General features: G+C 50.1%; 6 protein-coding genes across 6 annotated transcripts; 2 read left to right on the top strand and 4 right to left on the bottom strand.

Moving 5' to 3' along the window:
• Window positions 1–922: 922 nt before the first annotated feature.
• Window positions 923–2,735, top strand: N7506_010836 (putative choline sulfatase; the record flags this gene model as incomplete). The annotated part of the gene is made up of 2 exons (XM_056960129.1): window positions 923–1,333; window positions 1,386–2,735. 2 exons carry the CDS (start codon window positions 923–925, stop codon window positions 2,733–2,735), a joined length of 1,761 nt encoding a protein of 586 aa, XP_056806284.1.
• Window positions 2,736–3,714: 979 nt separating this feature from the next.
• Window positions 3,715–5,756, bottom strand: N7506_010835 (uncharacterized protein; the record flags this gene model as incomplete). The annotated part of the gene is made up of 2 exons (XM_056960128.1): window positions 3,715–4,727; window positions 4,811–5,756. The coding sequence occupies 2 exons, from the start codon at window positions 5,754–5,756 to the stop codon at window positions 3,715–3,717; spliced, it is 1,959 nt and encodes a 652-aa protein (XP_056806283.1).
• Window positions 5,757–6,296: 540 nt separating this feature from the next.
• N7506_010834 (Pyridoxal phosphate-dependent transferase major region subdomain 1) lies at window positions 6,297–9,352 on the bottom strand (the record flags this gene model as incomplete). The annotated part of the gene is made up of 4 exons (XM_056960127.1): window positions 6,297–6,725; window positions 7,732–7,834; window positions 7,882–9,043; window positions 9,097–9,352. The coding sequence occupies 4 exons, from the start codon at window positions 9,350–9,352 to the stop codon at window positions 6,297–6,299; spliced, it is 1,950 nt and encodes a 649-aa protein (XP_056806282.1).
• A 428-nt stretch (window positions 9,353–9,780) lies between these two features.
• On the bottom strand, window positions 9,781–12,064 carry N7506_010833 (acetoacetyl-CoA synthase; the record flags this gene model as incomplete). The annotated part of the gene is made up of 5 exons (XM_056960126.1): window positions 9,781–9,967; window positions 10,024–10,336; window positions 10,396–10,853; window positions 10,907–11,913; window positions 11,960–12,064. 5 exons carry the CDS (start codon window positions 12,062–12,064, stop codon window positions 9,781–9,783), a joined length of 2,070 nt encoding a protein of 689 aa, XP_056806281.1.
• Window positions 12,065–12,441: 377 nt separating this feature from the next.
• On the bottom strand, window positions 12,442–14,265 carry N7506_010832 (Aconitase/3-isopropylmalate dehydratase large subunit alpha/beta/alpha subdomain 1/3; the record flags this gene model as incomplete). The annotated part of the gene is made up of 1 exon (XM_056960125.1): window positions 12,442–14,265. One exon carries the CDS (start codon window positions 14,263–14,265, stop codon window positions 12,442–12,444), a length of 1,824 nt encoding a protein of 607 aa, XP_056806280.1.
• Window positions 14,266–16,403: 2,138 nt separating this feature from the next.
• On the top strand, window positions 16,404–18,951 carry N7506_010831 (uncharacterized protein; the record flags this gene model as incomplete). Its single annotated transcript, XM_056960124.1, has 7 exons — window positions 16,404–16,612; window positions 16,668–17,367; window positions 17,420–17,620; window positions 17,668–17,757; window positions 17,833–17,883; window positions 17,935–18,053; window positions 18,105–18,951. 7 exons carry the CDS (start codon window positions 16,404–16,406, stop codon window positions 18,949–18,951), a joined length of 2,217 nt encoding a protein of 738 aa, XP_056806279.1.
• Window positions 18,952–19,217: the final 266 nt, after the last annotated feature.

Genomic DNA, 19,217 nt, shown 5'->3' with positions numbered 1-19,217 from the left:
TTGTCACAGCCGAAACGCTGCCATGGACTCGGGCGTTGAATGCCGTTATCCACTCCGGGGTCGAGTGAACGTAGGAACTGCACTGAAGATAGACAAGGTGTCAAAACCCAAGTCATGAACGGGAAATATTTTTATTGGCATTATGACTTTCAGGGGGAAGATATTCGCAGTCGTATTACATGGACTGGCGGTAACGCGACGGTATTATGGACAATTCCTTTCAATGTGACGGATGTAACACCTGGGCCCCCATCAGTCAAAAGTGGCAACTCGGCACTCTCGGTTTCCACCTGAACTATTACGATAACCCCAAGGTCGTGTGATAGGGAATTATCGCCAAGTGTTTGACTTATGTACGGAGGAGTGAAATTGCATCTCAGTACGGGGACGTCGGGAGAAAGGGAGGACGGTGTAACACAATACGGTCTTCATACCATACCTCATAATCAGATCTTCAATCACACCATCGCCGCCCCAAATGAGCCCATCGCTCCTTGCGGAGGAATACGTCAGTGCCGGATCTGCTCCCCTGATCTTCATTACATTGCAGGCGGGAGCTACTCTAGTGAGATCTTGTACATTCTGCAGGCATTTCATACATCACCAGTCAGGTGCTGGTGGTTGTCTGCCGTACTTATCTGGATCGGCCAGAAGCTAGTAACATAATTACGGATATAATACAGAAGTATAGTAGTTCATTCCTTTTTTTTTCCAATTTGCGTCTTGGCCTCATAAAATCAAATTTTTGGTTCGCTCTTTTTGCCCTCGACTGGAGCTGTCTTATTTTTTCCTCTTTTGCTTTTTTTTCTTTCTTTTTTCTTTCCCTCTTTGTTCCCCACATACTCGGCCTCATATAACATCCCCCCGCCCTCCCCTTCTGGTTCACCTCATTTTTCATCTTTGCATCTATCTCACATTCACCATGGCGACCAAGAAGCCCAACATCCTCTATGTCATGGCCGACCAGATGGCCGCGCCTTTGTTGTCCATTCACGATAAGAACTCGCCCATCAAGACCCCCAACCTGGACCGCCTCGCCGAGGGCGGCGTGGTCTTCGACTCGGCATACTGCAATGCACCACTGTGTGCTCCCTCACGCTTTGTGATGGTCAGCGGACAGCTGCCGTCCAAGATTGGAGCGTACGATAATGCAGCGGACCTGCCCGCCGATACCCCGACATATGCCCACTACCTCCGGCGCGAGGGCTATCACACAGCACTGGCCGGCAAGATGCACTTCTGTGGCCCGGACCAGCTCCATGGCTATGAACAACGTCTTACAAGTGATATTTACCCCGGTGACTATGGCTGGTCTGTCAATTGGGATGAACCTGTAAGTACCTCGGGTACACTCCGGTCGTGACACCGTACTAATGTCAATGTAGGAGATCCGCGCCGACTGGTACCACAACATGTCTTCCGTCATGGAGGCCGGTCCTGTTGTGCGCACTAACCAATTGGACTTCGACGAAGAGGTTATCTACAAATCTACTCAATATCTTTACGACCACGTGCGCCAACGCAACGAGCAACCTTTCTGCTTGACCGTTTCTATGACCCACCCTCACGACCCATATGCCATGACCAAGGAATTCTGGGATCTTTACAATGACGTCGAGATCCCGCTCCCTAAGAATGGGGCGATTCCTCACGATCAGCAGGACGCGCATTCTCAGCGCGTTCTCAAGTGCATTGACTTGTTCAACAAGGAAATGCCGGATGACCGCATTCGGGCCGCTCGCCAAGCTTACTACGCTGCTTGTACATATGTCGATACCAACATTGGCAAGCTGCTCCGTGTACTCGATAACACAGGTCTGGCTGAGGATACCATCATCGTGTTCACCGGTGACCACGGTGATATGTTGGGTGAGCGCGGTCTGTGGTACAAGATGACCTGGTTCGAGAACTCGGCTCGCGTGCCATTCCTCGTGCATGCTCCCAAGCACTTTGCTCCCAAGCGTGTTTCGGAGAATGTCTCCACTATGGATCTCCTCCCTACATTCGCCGAGTTGGCGGGCGCCAAGCTGATCTCCGAGCTCCCCCTTGATGGTGTTTCCTTGGTACCATACCTGACCGGTGGCGAGGGTCTTCGCACCGATACGGTCTATGGCGAGTACATGGGCGAGGGCACCCAGGCCCCGCTGATGATGATCCGCCAAGGCCGCTGGAAGTTCATCACCTCCGCCATCGACCCACCCATGCTCTTCGATTTGGTCGAAGACCCCGAAGAGAAGGTCAACCTGGCAGCTGGTCTGTCTGTCAAGCCTACCGCTATCACTGGAAAGAACGGTCTTGTATCCGCTGTCAACCTTCCCACTCCCAACGACACCCCTCGTGCGTCGCCAATCCCCCAGCGCGCCTCCGCCACATCTGACTATCCCTTCCCCTCGCCAACTCCTCCACGCACCCCAAGCCCCGCAAAGCTTCCTCCTGCTCTGCCCAACACAACCGATCCAGCCAAGATCCTCGCCTTCTTCATCGAAGAAACCAACAACCGCTGGGATCTCGAGCAGATCAGACAAGATGTCCTGCGCTCCCAGCGCCGTCGCCGTCTCGTATACTCCGCTTTGATTCAAGGCACGCCTTCGATCTGGGATTACGAGCCTCGCGTGGACCCCAGCACCCAATACGTGCGCAACCAGGGCAAGGGCGCCCTCGATGATGTGGAGTTGATCTCCCGCTGGCCTCGTGTGCTGCAGCAGGCTGCCAATGCGAACGGTGTTTCCACTTGAATTCGTCTTCAGGGCAGTAGCATCTGCTAAGTATGATCTTCCTATTGCTTGCAGTTGTCCTTGCGTTTTACATTCTATATTCCCCCATGCTTGAGCATTATCATTTTTGCATCTGTCTTTATTCTTGTCACTCGTTTCGGGGGTGTTCATTTCGCCTTTTGTATTGTCATAGCTTGGCGCGCGCTATACCCGGGATTTGTCGTTTCCCCAAATTACATCATTTCATGCTGTCTTTTTGTACTGCATGGCTTATCTTGTATACACTTGTGCTTTTGGTTTCCCGGGTGAGGTGTGTTTTTGCCTTGTATATTCTTGCTTTGGTAGATATCATCAGACTGTCAATAGTGATTTTGGTTCATTGAACATTTTGCATATATGCTGTAGATCATCTCCTAGGTTGGTATGGGTACAACCTGCAAGGGATTTCCAGATGTAAGGTGGTGATAGAGCCGCGGTCTCGGGTAGAAGTAAAATGTCCAGAAAACCTTGGAAGTTCTTTATAGTCCTGTTCCAAGGTTTCCTCCCCTCCCCAAACTTAGTCTCAGCCCTAAATGTCGTCACCCAAAATGATCACAATATCTATCCATGGATGTTGAAAGACTGAATCAACCTTGGAAGGAGAGCACCTGGACATCTTCTACAGTTGGAAATCCATTCCACGGATATTTGCCCAGATATGCGCACTCAATGATTAAGTAGGCTTGCGCGATGTACAGTGAGCCTTGGAAAGGATCTACGATACCATAGTATGCACTGAAAAATGCTAAGGAATATCTTATTGGATCCTACCAAAGGAAGCAATCGCTGTTCTCAAACTCTAGAACCAAAATAATACGCAAAAGGGACCATCACTTCAAACGCTTCGGGATATCAAAGGTCATTAGCAGTCATCGTCCATGCCAGCATGTGACACCATTCTGTATGTACAGCATTCATATATTTTACCCCCCTAGACCTCTAGGCAGGATAAATTCAATGCTTACTCAATCAACCAGACAGGCGACTTGATCAACACTGTCGCAGGCCCTTTACCACGCACTTCGACTGCCAGGAAAGCCGAGTAGCGAATGCGTGGCGGGCTGTTATCCGGTTCCTTTTCTCCTGGCGTCGGACGATTATCGACGGCCACGGGTTTGCGGCCCATCAGGGCTCCAAACATTGACTTTCGTGACTTTTGTTGTGCGGGCGAAGGGCTCTCAACGGCAGCGCTGGGCTCTTCTGACTCCTCCTCTGTCTCCAGAGGGGGTGGATGGTTGAGAGTTGGCAGTTGGCCTTCGACCTTCATATATTGATCTGCGAGGGAGACGCCGGGCGGGAAATAATCGACGCAGACGTCCCGTGCCTCGAGGGGAATCTTCTCAATGATGTTAATTGAATTTTCGATAATCATTCGCACGCTCGCTTCGAGGCCCGGGTGGGCTTGGTCGTGCAGCTGCGCGCCCATAAAGGCAGCTAGTTCCACGATGAGATGCTCGACGAGCTCAGCGCGGTGTTCTTCTGCGTCCTGGCCGACCAGACTGTCGCTCAGACCGTCCAAGGTTGTGCGGCGCCAGTAGGAGAGCCTGGCAGAGGCGTTATCGCGCTCCTCGTCTGAGGTCGGGCGTTGGCGACGGAGGTTCATTTCGACGTTCTTGAGCTGCACGCTGAAGGCGGGCTCCAAGGCTGGGTGGAAGTGTCGCTGGAAGACTTCTTCTACTAGCCACCGACTGATGATCGCTCGTCCGACCGGGGTCATTTCCTTTGTTCCAGTGGAAAGTGCCTCGTCGGTCACCATTCCACCAAGCCAGGGTGGAATGCCACGCCAATCTTTCCGCACTGAAAATGCCAAGTCTTTAATCGCTCCGTCTAGTCGCTGGAACCGGTTTGTATACTCGTTATCGTCGAGAACGGTGCGCGACACCGCCATCCGCTGGTGGGCTACCGTGTTTTGCAGATGCTGAACCTGCGCATCTTTCTCGAAGTAGTATCGCTTTACTTTGGAATATTTTAACTCTGGACACGGTCAGTATGTTTTCCAAGAAAAAAACCAGAACCAAAAAAAGGAGGAAAGTCAAAGGCAAAGGGGAATGACGTACGGAGTTCTTCGTGTTTTGAAAGCAAGGCCCGAACATCGATTTCCCCGGAATCCTCGCGGCGGTGTGTGGGTGTGTTCCGACCGTTCTCAGGCATGTTGGACACACTGCCCGGCCGACTGCGATCCTGCTGCGGGGAAGCTGCAGGTGGTTTGTCCGACTGGAATTGGGCCTGGGGTTGTCCCTGAGACTGCATGGCGTCAGGATTACGGGTTTGGACGGGGGAAAGCGGCTCGAACTGGGATGGGGGCCGGGTAGTCATTACCGGGTCCTGAGGAGTAAAGCCCCGGTGTGTCTCGTGGTAAGGGGATTCTGGGACGTCGGTGGGCGAGGGGCGCGTGTATTGCTCCGCGTCGTTGGCCCGCGAGGGGAGGGGCTGGGTGTGAAGTGGGGGTTTGACTGGTTTCAGTTGCGACCGCTCGTTGTCCGGTGTATGCGCGGGGTGAGAGGGACGGGGGCCTCGCTGGGGGGTTTGTTGATGTTGGTAGGCCAGAGACGCAGAGCGCGGCTCAAAGGATTGCGCGGTCACCGGTGAGGGGTTCTCGGAGTAGGAATGCGAGAATTCGTCGATCTCGTTCAGGGTTTCTGGGTGTGAGACTCGAGGTGAAGCAGGCTGTGAGATGGGATTGGAAATGGTCTTGCCCCTGACAGAAATACTGCGTTCGAGAATACTCGAGGGTCGCACAGAGTGACCCTTATCGTGACGCTCTTCAGGGACAACGTTGACGGTCGGTCGGTCACGCAGGGACTTGGACTGACGCTGACTCTGAGATCGACTCAAGGATTGGGGAGTCGAGTGAGACTGAGACTGGCTAGGCGCCTGGTACTCAAATTGTGAATAGCGCCGGTCGTCGACGGGGTCTGGGTGTGGAGTCAACGCGGGGACCAGCTGTTCGGCGCTTCGCACTGGATGATGTGTCGGCGACTTGTTTCTCTTAAAGAGGCGCATAGCTTCGATGAAGAGATGAGAGTGAAGGAGGGGACTTTGGAGCGGGATCGGCAACTCGTAGGTGTTCTATTCTTAGGGCGTAAACAATGATCTTACACGTTCGCACTCTACCTTTTGCGTGGCTTCAGGGTGCTTAGGTGTTGTTTATTTCCGCATTGGGGATTTTTAGTCACAGAAAATTAGTTTCTAGACAATTTTTAAGTCTACTCATCTGGACTGTGTCTATGGAAATTGGGCACTGAACAAGTATGGAGTAGATCTAGATCATCTTGTGGTTACGCAGAGACAACTTCCCAGATTGGTATCTTTTCTTTGTAAATACGTCAAAGAAAACTCTCGGAACACCTCACAAGAACACGGCCCCTCTCACCTTCAATGCCTCGTATCAACACGAGGCTTCGGTCCCCTTGGTCCCGCAAATATAAACCGCCCCCTCCTCAGAGCCAAAAATAATCAGAGGCGAAGCAACAGACAGTGGAGATTGTGCATTTGAAACTTTTTCGGCCCCCAAAACGTAGGCTGAGCCTCGTTATTAGCTTCCTATTCTCGGACCTGGAAGCCGTACTGCTCCCCACGGTCCAAGATCACAACCCGCTGCGAGAACCCTGCTGCCTCGACCAGGCGTCGGAAATCCTCAAGCGGGCTGGCAAATACGTCGTAGTCGTCGTAATGGATTGGAATCGTTATATCCGGCTGTATGAGCTGTATCAACTCCAGTCCCTGTTCAGCGTCCATGGTTACCATCAGTGCCAATGGCTCCATGAGCCTTCCGACCAAGGGTGAAGGAATGGTAGTTCCGCCGAGATGAACGAGCATGAGATCAATCTTTTGTCCTGCATACTTCTTGGGAATCTCGCGTAGTTCGTCTACCATAAGAGTATCGCCCGATATGTAGATGCGATAGCCACATGTAAAGTCGGCATCTGTGCCGTGGCCGAGTTCGAGCATCCAGCCGTTGGTGGGAGGGATCTATTGGCATTAATGTTCATCCTGCAGGACGCAAGATCAGGCACTTAGCACGAACGGCGTTGACCAGGGTGTTCATTCCCTCAATCAGATGGTTAGGGGGAACATGTTTGCCAGGCATCCCGGTCACACGTAGTCCGGGCTTCTTGACGCCTTGTGGGCCTTGGATGTCGACGTCTATCTGTTCAAAAGGATCAATTGCAAACACAGACGTAAATTTGTCATCACCGGAAGTGAGATGCTTTTTCGCATGTGGCGTGGTGATAATTGGGATATCACGCCTCAACGAGGTCTCGACCTTCTTATCAAAATGATCTCTGGAAAGTCAGTGTCTGGTCTCGATCAAGTTGTGAAGATACTCACTCATGATAATGAGAGAGAAGGATGAGATCAATTCGAGGCAGCTCGTGAAGGTCAAGAGCTGGGTCAGTTAGCCGTTGACTTGATACGCCAGGGCCGAGATGGACGTGATCGCCTTTATGGAGGAAGTTAGGCTGACAAGGTTAGTTTGTGGCTTCAGCTGATAGACATAGAGGCATAGAGCTAACATCGGTCATCACCCTGAGCCCGGCCCACTCGCTGCATCAATTAGTCAGTTTCCATATGGGTTGGAGCGCCGAACAAACATGATGGTTGTGGCTGTCCCAACAAAGAAAAGAGATGCATTGGTGTCTGGTTCGGATGGATGAAGTTTGGTGGCTTTTGCTGTGGGCAATTGGAGTGGGGTGTGAGTCAAAGGAGGCAGATCCCTTATTGGAGCCTGAGCACTTGGTTCAATTGAGATGCGCTGCATGATGGTGAATGGTGATGAGTGAACGAGGACCGGGGTTTCAGCTAGTATATAAGTCGTATGTGTGACGTCATAGGTTACAGCAAATATCACGTCTCATTAGACATCTCTATGTACGCAGTGCATAAGGCTGTGCTGAAGCCAACCATGATTTTCACCCAAATCCATTCTGTGCAACTTAGAGCGTGGTACACGAACTAGTGTTCTATATTAACACACGCCGTGGGTCTTTCCAGTCTTTCCTTGCAGCGAGTGCTTTTCATCCTTGTAGTGGGTGTGAGTGTGCTGGTGTCTAGGATGAGCGCGGTGGCTTTCAATGTGTCTGTGAATCGTTAGCATCAGATAGAGCCAGTTTAGATAGCAACTTACGCCTTGTACTTGGCAATCATGGAATGGTCCATAGATTCCAATGTTTGTAGGGCGAGCTTGAAGTCCTGGAGCAGGCTGTCGCATCGGGTCATACTGAAATCTTCACGGATGACAACGCGCATCAGTTGCAGCTTCTCGCTGTTGGGGGCCATGGTATACGCGGGGACAATCCAGCCACGCTCGCGCAGCTGATGAGCGACAGCAAATTCATCGAAAACGCGATCGGAGCTGGGAGGAAGTCGGAAGGCGACGAGAGGAAGACCTCGGCCCTTGGTCTGGCTCATGATGATCATGCCCATCTTCTCAAGTTCTGATGACATGTAGTCACCAATGCGAGTCAAGTTGGTCATAATCGAACGGTAACCGTGCTTGCCCAGACGAATCAGCTGGTAGTACTGACCAATGACGTGAGCGGCACCCTTGGAGAAGTTCAGGGTAAAGCTGGCCTGGTCGGCACCGAGGTAGTTGATGTTAAAGACAAGCTCTTGGGGGAGATATTCCGGGGCACGCCAGACGACCCATCCCACACCGGGGTAGACCAGACCGTACTTGTGGCCGGAAACATTGATAGAAACCACCTTCTCGAGGCGGAAGTCCCACTCCAGATCCGGCTGGATGAAAGGAGCGACAAAGCCACCGCTAGCAGCATCGACGTGGATCGGGCAGTCAATGTTACGCTCGACAAGCAGATCGTTGATGGCCTTGATATCCTCGTACTCTCCCGTGTAGGTGGTTCCCAGAATAGCACAGATTCCGATGGTGTTCTCGTCCACCAGATCGACTGCCTCCTTGGGGTCGATCACAAACCGAGTATCGGTACAATAGACGTACTTCTCCTCGATGTCAAAGTAACGAGCAGCCTTCTCCCAGCAGACTTGCACGGCACTGTTCATGATGATGTTGGGACGCGAGAAGTCCTTGCCTTCCGCCTTGCGCTTGTTTTGCCAGCGCTTCTTCATGGCCAAGGTGCCGAGCATGATGGCTTCGGACGATCCAATGGTTGAAGTTCCCATGGCGTTCTCGTCGGAGGTATCCGCGTTGAATAGTCTGGCGATCATGTTGACGCAACGGTTCTGGATCTCAGCGGAGTGAGGGTATTCTTCATAGTCAATGAAGTTCTTGCTGAATGAATCAGTCATAATTTGTTCAATCTCCTCCTCCACTAGTCTATATGTCAGTGTCTATGTCTGTGTGGAGGGGACTGAGGTTCCTTACTGTAAGTGGTCACGAAAGATGCGAGGTTCAGCTTAGGGTTGCCGTCCAAGCTCAATTCGTCCTTGATCATCCGAGCAGCGATCTGTCGGGGCATCTCTCTCTCGGGCATCTCGTTGTGATTGAGATGGTCTGCAGCGAAATGGCTGCCGTAGACATTGGTGTAGAAGTCATTCTCGTCAGGCGCCGGGAGAGTATCGAACTGACGAGACAAGGGAGCGGCCTCGCTGTCAGTCTTCACACGGGCAAGGTGAACCATATTTATTACACGAAAGAACAAAAGCTGTCAAAGGAGTAGGATCAGAAGAATGCGGTAAAGTAGAGAAGAGGGGGCAAGCAGGTACAACAATAAATACCGCTGCGGGGAATGACGTACAGCACATCGGACCACTTTCAGCCCTTCCCTCTTGTTCCCCTCTACACTTTCTTCTACTTCCCTCTTTAGGCTTTATACCCTAGCAATTCCTTTTGAAAATGTTCCTGATTCATCTGCACTTCCTATCTTCATTTCCCTCGATCTATTTACTCCAGATTCATCCCAGGCGATCCCTACAATGCTAAAGCTTGGTGAAAGCTTGGCAGAACCTGTGACGATCCGAAGTACCCGCAGCGTGTGGGAGCCACGCTGAGACGAGCCACGTTGGGAGTATTTGTGGGGATCTGCGCCATCGGGGCCCAAGAGTCCACTCAGAGCTTGTTCTCGCGCAGCTTTTCCACCTCGGCGAATCGATAGTAGAATTTCAGACTATCTGGGTTCAATAGAGTCCCCGAGGGCTTGACCACTTGGCCAGACACGATCTTTTTCAAGGGCGTTTCCACTTTCTTACCATTTACCGTGGTCTGAATGACGTAGATCTGGGTCAGTCTTCCAATTCTGTGGTCGAAGAGTGGGTTTCACTTGCCGGAATTTCAGGTGTTTCAAACACCCACATCGGTACATGGCGGGCGCTTAGCTCTGAACGAATGGCTGTCTTTACTCGAGCCACCAGGTCCGGTGTGAACAACACCCCTGGTTTCATGAGCAAAAACAGCATGACGCGTTCATCAGTATCGTTGGGCCGTCGCTGGCCGACACAGATCGAATCGGCGATCTCTGCAGAGAACCGACCCTCGATCACTCGGTAAATTTCGGCGGAACCAAATCGTACTCCCGAGGGGTTGAGGACCCCGTCGGCGCGTCCATGAAACAAGATCTGCTTGGTGATTGGATGAATTGAAATGAAATCGCCATGCGTCCACACATCTAAAAGGGTTAGTGACAAAACTCAAATGTGCATATACATCTGAGACAGGCAATCTTACTATCGAATCTACTGAAATAGGCATCAAAATACTTTTTGCCGTCTTGGTCGCCCCAAAACATCGTGGGCATGGTAGGGAATGCAGACGTGGCTACCAATTCTCCGGGCTCGCCCTCGTCGACAGGTATTCCCTTCGTGCCATCGCCACCTTCAATGGTAGGGTCGTAAACCCCGACGGCAATGCCGAGAGACCCACCTGCGCACCCTCCAACATAGACGGGCGATAGAGGATTACTTGTAGCAAACGATGCTGCCAAGTCAGTGCCACCTGAGATATTGTTCAGGCGAGCGCGACGTGGGAATCCCTCGTCGTAAAACCATTCGAATAGGGCATCCCGCAAGACCATGCCAGTGCTTGTCACAACCCGCAACGAGCTTAGATCCACCATCTCGCGCGGTTTGATTTTAGCTTGCTGTAACTCATGCAACCACCGAGGAGAGATCCCAAGATGTGTCACCCTGTCAAGATTAGCGTTGGGGTCAATTGTCGTAAAACCTTAGAATCTACTCACTTCTCCTGCGCTGCGAGAGTGATCAAAGCCGTGATACCTGGAATGAATGGAGATCCATCGTAAAGAACCACACGCGCTCCAAACAGAAGCGTCTGCACGGCACTCATATACATGATCCAGCCAGTGGTGGTATATTGCAAGACAACGCTATCAGGCCCTAGCTCGCTATGCAAGCTGCCCTCTTTGCTCGAATTCAGCAATACTCCACCAACGGAATGCACGATGCATTTTGGCTGCCCCGTCGTGCCAGAGGAATAGACAATCAAGAATGGCTCGCGGAATCCAACCCTCTCAAACTCGAGTCTCTCATTACCGCCTGCTTTGGAGAGATATTCAGACCAAGTCTGCGTCCTCGGAATAAAACTGACATCCGCGGGTGAAGAGAATCGAGATTGCGAAACGACGCCATGGAATTCAGTCACAGACGCCATGCCCTGAACGATCTCTCGAATCTTCGGCCGGAGATCAATATTCTTCCCGTTATAAACTGCAAAATCGTCCATAAACAACCAGCGCGGTTTGATCTGAATCAATCGATCCAAGATTCCCTTCACGCCCATATCTGTCGAGCTCGACGAGAAAATCGCACCCAAGGCAGTCGAAGCCAAGAACACAAGTAGCGTGTCGATGCTGTTCGCCGCACAGAGACCGATCCGATCACCGCGCACTACGCCGTTGGCCTTCATCGCTTGTACCAGCGCTCCGGTTCGTCGGCGAAGTTCGCCCCAGGTCAAATGGACGACTTCGTGTGCGGCACCTTCTCGCACTTCACTGACGGCAATCTTGTCATCTTCTTTGCCGGTCTTGCTACCACCGCGCGAGAAGAGGAGATTCTCTGCGAAGTTGAGTCGGACCCCGGCAAACCATTCTGGAATACTGTCCATACGAGCGGACTCGTCTACTACCGTGTTGTATGTGCCTTCGTGGATCACTTGGAAGTATTTCCAGCAGAATTCCCAGAATTCCGATCGATTGTTGACTGAATATTGATACATGTCGTGGAATTCCTGAAGAGTTGTCAGTCATGGCTATCTAAGAAGCCGCTTCACTCACGCTGAACTTCTGGTTGGTCGACTTCTCCAATTGTCGTTGGAAGTCAGCCATTCTGGTTGACTGCGGGTCGGGGTGCTCCCATAGCTTCCGAGGGATTGTGGTCATTATGAGAATCGTTATAATTTTAAGAATGGGGAAGTCAATCCAAGTACGATGGACAGCCTTTATATCACAATGAAATCTGCCGAGGCCCGAACCAACGCCAAGGACCCTGTTCAACCCCGCAAGGCGGATGCGGGGCCTACTTTGATGCTCGTAGCACAAAATGACACTGTTTTAATACTTGAATGACTTCTCACTGTTTGAAGTTACCTCGGGGCTGTCAATACACAGGCAATAAATCGCCTAGTGGCTGCTATCTATATGTTGGGGAGACGCCGATTTGTTTCTTGCCAATGTCCAGAATCACAAGCCCCTTCCAAATGAGTTAAAAAAAAAGAAAACACAAGATGTGATTCAAGGTGATACCTATTCACCGACTTCTAATTCGATTTTTCAAGCCATGGAGGAAGACAATTTCTTGCAGTCCCTAGACAAGCAGCTTCGACACATTGGATCAGCCCCCCAAAACGCATTCGTCGGCCAGTCAATCCTGGACCATAGTGAGCATATTTGGCCGAGTTGGTCATGATAGTCTGCGATTCTCGAGGAATTATGGGTTCCTGGATCATGCACCAACAAATATCGGTGATGATCTGTCCTCCGAATTCTTCCACGGTTGATATTGATCCATTTTTGCAAGCTTGTGAGTAGATCTCACGATTACACGTCACCACTAATGTGGTTGAAGGGGCTTTGGTGCGGGATTTGACGAGTTCTGCAAGTGTTTGAATCTCCTCGTATGAAAAGTGAGGATTGCCGAGTGAGATCAAATCTATCGGCGTATCCTCCTCTGTTCCCCTAGAATTGAACGACATCCATTGCTTGGCCAAGTCCGATCGCGTGACTTTGAATCTTGGAATGTCTTGTAGATGTGCTTCTATTTCATTTTCACTCCGAGCTTCGATGGTGATTCCTGCGATGTGAAACATGGGGGCGCTGGAGGTGGTTGCGAATGCTGCCCCAAAAGCCTTGAGATCCGAAGTCGTAGCCACTGTCTTCTCCAAGCCAGTGACAATTGGAATTCCATCTGCGGCAATATCACCCACGAGGTACCCGAGAAGAGGGAACAACGCATCATCGGATCCTTCTATGGCATCACAGTGGATTTGAAGCCTGGCCTTTCGATGCTGGGTAAGGTGGCATCCGGTGTTTAATGATCGACCGGTCAATGCAACGCAGACGTCGAGGAAATCCGGGCATTTGATGGTGCGAGCCCCAAGAACACTATTCGCATAGACAACGGCATTCGACTCGGCCCACATGATATTATCCCCAAGACTTGGTGCGCTTTCCAGTTGATACGGTGCGCAAGTAAAGCTTGCTTTGGCTCCGATATCAAGATATGCCTGTGCCAATTGCTCAGAGGGCTCTGCAATATTCGGGTCGACACCTTGTACTTGCCATAATCGTCTGTCAATCGAGATTGCATTCAATGTTGTGGGTATGCGAACTTTCGCGCCCCATTCACGCAGGGTCTGAGCAAATTTCAGCACAGCTGGACCGGTATAGATGCAGCAATCAATGTGTGCTTGCTTGATGTCGATCAGCTCAGTGACTTCTTGGATCAAGGCTGTGCGAAGAATGACCCGCATCGCGAACTGTGGCCCTCTTCCCTGCGCTCCGTTCAACATCTCGCGATCAAGTGCGGTCAGCGTGATCGAGGAGAAGTCCGACGCGATATCTGGTGGCGGTGAAATAGAACTGGGTACTGAGCTTGATACATTGATCGGTACAATATGGCCTCCGTTGATTTGCAATGTTTTGAGACGCAAGACCGCCTCAAACGTTTGGTGCGAGACTTGGAGGACTGAAATGGTTTTCTGGAACATCTCTTGGGCAACGATAACCCCGAGTGCCAGGATCAACTCTTCTCGCTTGAAAATAAGTGCACAAGGGTTGCTTTCGCTTAAGAACAATTCTAGAATCACAGCACTCCCAGAACAGGATCCGCGACCACTGGGTATTGCAAGTACTTTTCCTTTCATGGAAAGCCCCACCAGTGGGTGATGGCTGTCAATGACAACTCCCGTTAGAGGATTGACCCCTCCCCAGAAACTGAGAGCTGTGTTGCTCGCAAGGATCTCACCTTCGGCGAAGCCGGGTGAGGAGAGCACGCGTCCCATCAGGGTGCTTTTCTGCCCCTCCATTGCAACTGCTTGAAACTTTCCGAGAGACTCCCGAGGGCTCGCAGATTCAGAGTCCATAATTCAGATCAAAGGCTCCAATTTGACTCGGAGGGCATTCGTAAAAAGGAGGAAGGCGGAGATCGAGGGAAGGAGAGGGAGCCCCTGAAAGATTATGAGAGATAGATGTAGAGGGGTCGAACGAACAACAAGCCTCCATTTCAGAGCATCACTTCATTCGAATACCTCAAGTAACCTAAGGTAACATCTGTCGAACTTGTCATTCACATCCGAAGTGATGGTCGGCTATCAGTCGGCTGGCTATCCCGATATGCGGGGGGGGGTAATCCGTCTCCCCGCCCCGATTTAACAAATCCGTGGATATCGTCAGATGCGCCCAGGTGGACATTCTATATTACATCGATCCCAGTTTTACATCATATATTACAATTTAAAGGCAAGATACATCGTTCTTGTGATTTCGCTCGCAAAAGTATGTCGAGACGCTGGGAAAAGCGGATGTTGTCATCAGGCCTACGGATTTGACTAGCAAGGACTGTTGATCCGCAAATAGCTTGCATCAATGAATTTGAATGCGTGTTCTATTTTGAGTACCAATCACAAAGGTCTTTGATTTCATAGACTGCACCGCTCTACCAAGTCTAAGAGATCAACCCCAACAAAGTACTTCATCAAAATCAAAGAGCACAATGGCAATCTTGAAAGCCAGGCTTCCATGCCATTGTTCACCTTTGATGGAGGTTGATTTCTTGGTTCGAGTGGCTGTCGCGACTTGAATATATAAGACTAGAGCTGCCTCACAGGCTTCGAGTCAATCATCACACAACACTCCTCATTTCCAAGGTTGTTTTCTCTTTACTCATCACGATGGAAGCCCCAAACGTATCCAACTGCGAGGATCATTACCTTGAGCTGTGGCACTCATTCGAAAGCCAGCTCAGACATTACATAGAGTATCTTCTCGACGTCTTCCCCAATGTGAATGCCCAGCAGTGCTACCTTGCAGAGCGGAAATTGGGCAGGATGATCACACTAATTGATCGCATCTACTTCGTCGGGAGTAGCTTAGCTGCTGATTTTCCTCTATCGACTGTCGTCCGCCAAATGCCTTCTGAATACTTTCCAATTGTCCATCGTGTGACGTGTGACATGATACAGGAAAGGCTGATCGAATCACGAAGGAACATGAATCACACGGGGAAGCATGCAGCTATTATCTCATCGATGCGACTTCTATGCTCTCAAATTTCCGAGCACAACATGGCTAACTAATCCTCAAGCAAGTCTGTCAGAATCTCTCCTTGGTTCAAAGATTATCTTGCTACCTCATTTCAAGGTTGGCCTGGGCTAGGAGGTGGGTCTATTCAAACATCAAATTGACTACAAAGTTCCAGGCTTGGAATTTTTGTAAACCTTGAAGCAGCTTGGTTAGGTAGAATATTCCATTTTGATTCCTGCAAATTTGAATATTTATTTTATTACAAAAACAGTCGCATTGTTTGTCCAAAGTAAATAGACTCAGCTCGCTCTTAGGTGGCGCCGTAGCGGACGCTATTGAACTTGTACGTATTACCTTGGTAATTGAAAAATTCCGAGTTGTAAATCAGCAGTCAGGAAGCCTACCCAGAAGCATCTCTAGGGCTTGAAGTTCCTGACATCCATAGGTCCCGCAGAATAGACCCCACATTCGGAGGTAACCTTGGAACCCGGAGATAGGACTAGATGTGCATTGAACATCACTGATTGCTTTCAAACGGGCTATAGACATATAACGAAACAGATTTAACAAGGCTCTAATTGTATCTGACATATTGGGAGTCTTCAATATCCACATGCAAGGAGGTACGAAGGTAGATAGGCTTTGTATACTTCTAACATGCCCTTTCAGTTTTTGCTAGAATAGATCCAGCCTTTATGGGTCCCCTCTGCCATAAAACATGCACAGCTGTGGAATACTAGAATTGTCCAGTATACACAGACTCGGCAATTTTGGTTCTTTGTTCTCTACGTTCGCCTGTCACTGATATTCCAAGGCTTGCATTGAATAAAGTTATGCATCTTTAGGGTTTTATGGAGATCTTGCGGATATACGGATACAGCCACTTCTTGGAGCGGGGAAAATGTGTCTGAATCATTTTTACTGCTGGGACAATTACTCTATCTTATCTCGAGGTCTCTACATTTTCCTATTCTATAGAATGTTGCAGAACATTGCAAGGAACCAGTCAAGATCACCGTACATGGGAACCAAGGCCCGGCGGAGGCGGAAGACCTCCAAGGAAGAACGCGTCTGTCCAGTCTGCAATCAGACATTCAAGAAGGCCGAGCATCTAGCTAGACATCTTCGATCTCATACAAAAGAGAAGCCATTTAATTGTCTTGTATGTCAGAAGGCATTTGCTCGACAGTAAGTGTTTTTGAATGTACCGAGTTGATTCAAGTCCAAAACTGATTGTTCAAAGGGATACTTTGCTGCGACATTCACGATCTCATTCAATTAATAATGCTAAATATGGGAGTGTAGAGTGCAGTGACGAGTTACCCAGTGGGAATCATACAGAAAATCAAAATGATATTTTGGTAGTGCAAGCTCCTCTCGAGTTCACCAAGTCGATCACGGCAAACACGACGGTGCCTATGTCGCCGCCTGACAGCACGTCGATTGCCCATCCTACTTCACTTCTTTCCATTCCAGAAACTACTGTATTCCAGTCTGAGACGGTTTCCTCCAACTCTCTTTTCTCCCCACAGCCGAGTGATCAACACGTCAACCTTCAGCCCCCTTCGTGGGAATACCAACTCGAGAACGACTGGGAATATCTTTTGAATAGTGATCAATTCGACTTGAATGCCGTGAGCTTCTTATTACAACACACACCATCTATCATTCCTCCCGCCTTCGAGATGTCCGATGTGTCTGACCCGGAGTATCGTGTCACAAGCTTTGACGGGCTGACAGAGGACCGTATGAACTTGATCCAACGAAAATGGCATACCTTCATTGAAGCTTCGCCCACCTCGGATGATGCAACTCCTGAGCCTTCTCAGTCTTCTCAGCCCTCTCAGCCTGATGGTCATATCAACGAGTCCTACCGCGATCACCTTCACGAATGGCTGCGACCACACGTACAGGATGGCAGCTTGCCACCAGCTCAATTTCTCGTAAGATCGACCGTTCTTCAAGCTTATTGCTGATTCACTGACGTTTTCCTAGTCTTTTTGTATCGTGATTTATTTCTCCAGATTCCACAGTCTTTTCCCAATCGCCCATGCGCCCACACTCCGCTCCGGAGCAGAACGCTCGATCCTGGTACTTTCGATCTGCTCGGTTGGCAGTCTCTTTGCCGGGTCCGGTAGCGCGATCTCTCATGGCATAAGTCTGTTCGAGCGGCTCAATAAAGTCATACTGTCATCGGTAATTTGCCCATTCCAAAGATACCAGGTACAGGCTAACGATAGAAGTGGGAGAAATATCTGGCAAAATCCGGACACATATCTACCATGGCGTTACAAGCTTCAATCTTGGGACAGACATTCGGTCTGCTGATGGGGGTATGGTCTTATCACATTGTCTTCATTCTTCTTCATGCATTACCATTCAAGATGCTAATACTGACCTGAAAACAGAGACCGAAGGATTTGCTCTTGATCGATGTATTCCATGGAAGTCTGATTGCTGTGAGTACTATCAGACACCGCAATTAAGCATTAACTGATGCGCCCATCTAGTGGGCACGAAAAAAGAGAATCTTCTTTCGGGGGCACCTGGACATCAATCTCATCAATGTGGAAGGAGAGGCTCTAGAGAAGGTATGGAAGACATGGTTGGATATTGAGATCAACATGCGGTAAGCGCTTCCCATTCCCAACATCCATGCGAAAGAGCCTAACACCGACAGAATTGTGCTTGGCCTACACATCCATGACGCCGAATTAGCAAAGCTTCACCACCACCCGCCGCTGCTCCGTCAATCCATCGATGCTATCCCTCGGATCTCCTCCGAAGAGCTCTTCATGGTCACCACTGCGAGCGGCTGGAAAGCGCTGATGATTGAATCCCAATACAAACCCACTTCCCCGACACAGACCTTTCTTAGCGATCACACTTCGGAGTTTGTCCTCACTGGCATGCTGGAATCGATCAGCGCTCTAGCCGTCGAGCAATCTCGTGATGTGTCAAAGTGCCATGCTCTTCTGAAGACTTGGCGCAGGCAATATGCTCCAGCGAATAGTCCCGTATCCTGGGTGAGCCTGCTCATACTCTGGCATTCGATCTTCGTCCAGCTACACGTCGACTTCGATACCCTTGAGCTAGCCCTTGGTCGTGAAGGCTACGAAGCTTCGTGCAAAGCCTACCCCCACGTGCATGAATGGATCAGATCCCCAGACGCGAAGCGCTGTCTCTTGCACGTCATTCTCATTCAAAATCTCTTTGGATCGCTTCCCATTGGTAATGAATCGGCAATCTACATCCCTCTTTGCTTGTACCACTGCGGTATCATCGTCGCTGCTTTCTGGTATTTCACTGATCTACGCAAGGGGATGGTGAGCATTGATGATGCGTATCTGCATTTTGATGAATTCCAGCTGAGTGGAGTTGAGGATTCTCTCGCGCAGGCTTCACCGGAGACCAGGAATTGGACTCCAAATCCCGTGTTCCGTATCATTGGTTTGCTGCAAAGGATTGGGCATTGGAGGATTGCTCGGAGCTTGGCTACGACTTTGCTCGCACTGGTTGATTGTTAAGACAGGGAACTGGTTAGTTAGTGAATACAATGTTTGAGTACAATCACCTGGCATTTGAAGCCTGTTCAATTTTAGAGGTGCCTACTTCAAAGCTAAAAGTCATCTTGGCCTTTTTATTGTGATCTTGCAATGTTGAACCTTGGAAGCTCCTGAAGTTCCTTGGCTTTGAACACGTCCACGAACACCTGGGCACCTGGGCACCTGGGCAGTGGAGCAGCCACGTCAAACTCCACCAACCCCCATATAACTATTGCATGAACTAAAGC

Source organism: Penicillium brevicompactum (assembly GCF_028827555.1).
Source record: "Penicillium brevicompactum strain IBT 35665 chromosome Unknown utg000007l_segment0_segment0, whole genome shotgun sequence".
Classification (NCBI taxonomy): Eukaryota; Fungi; Ascomycota; class Eurotiomycetes; order Eurotiales; family Aspergillaceae; genus Penicillium; species Penicillium brevicompactum.
Note: the sequence above shows the minus strand (reverse complement) of the source record. Positions and strands in the feature narration are given on the sequence as shown.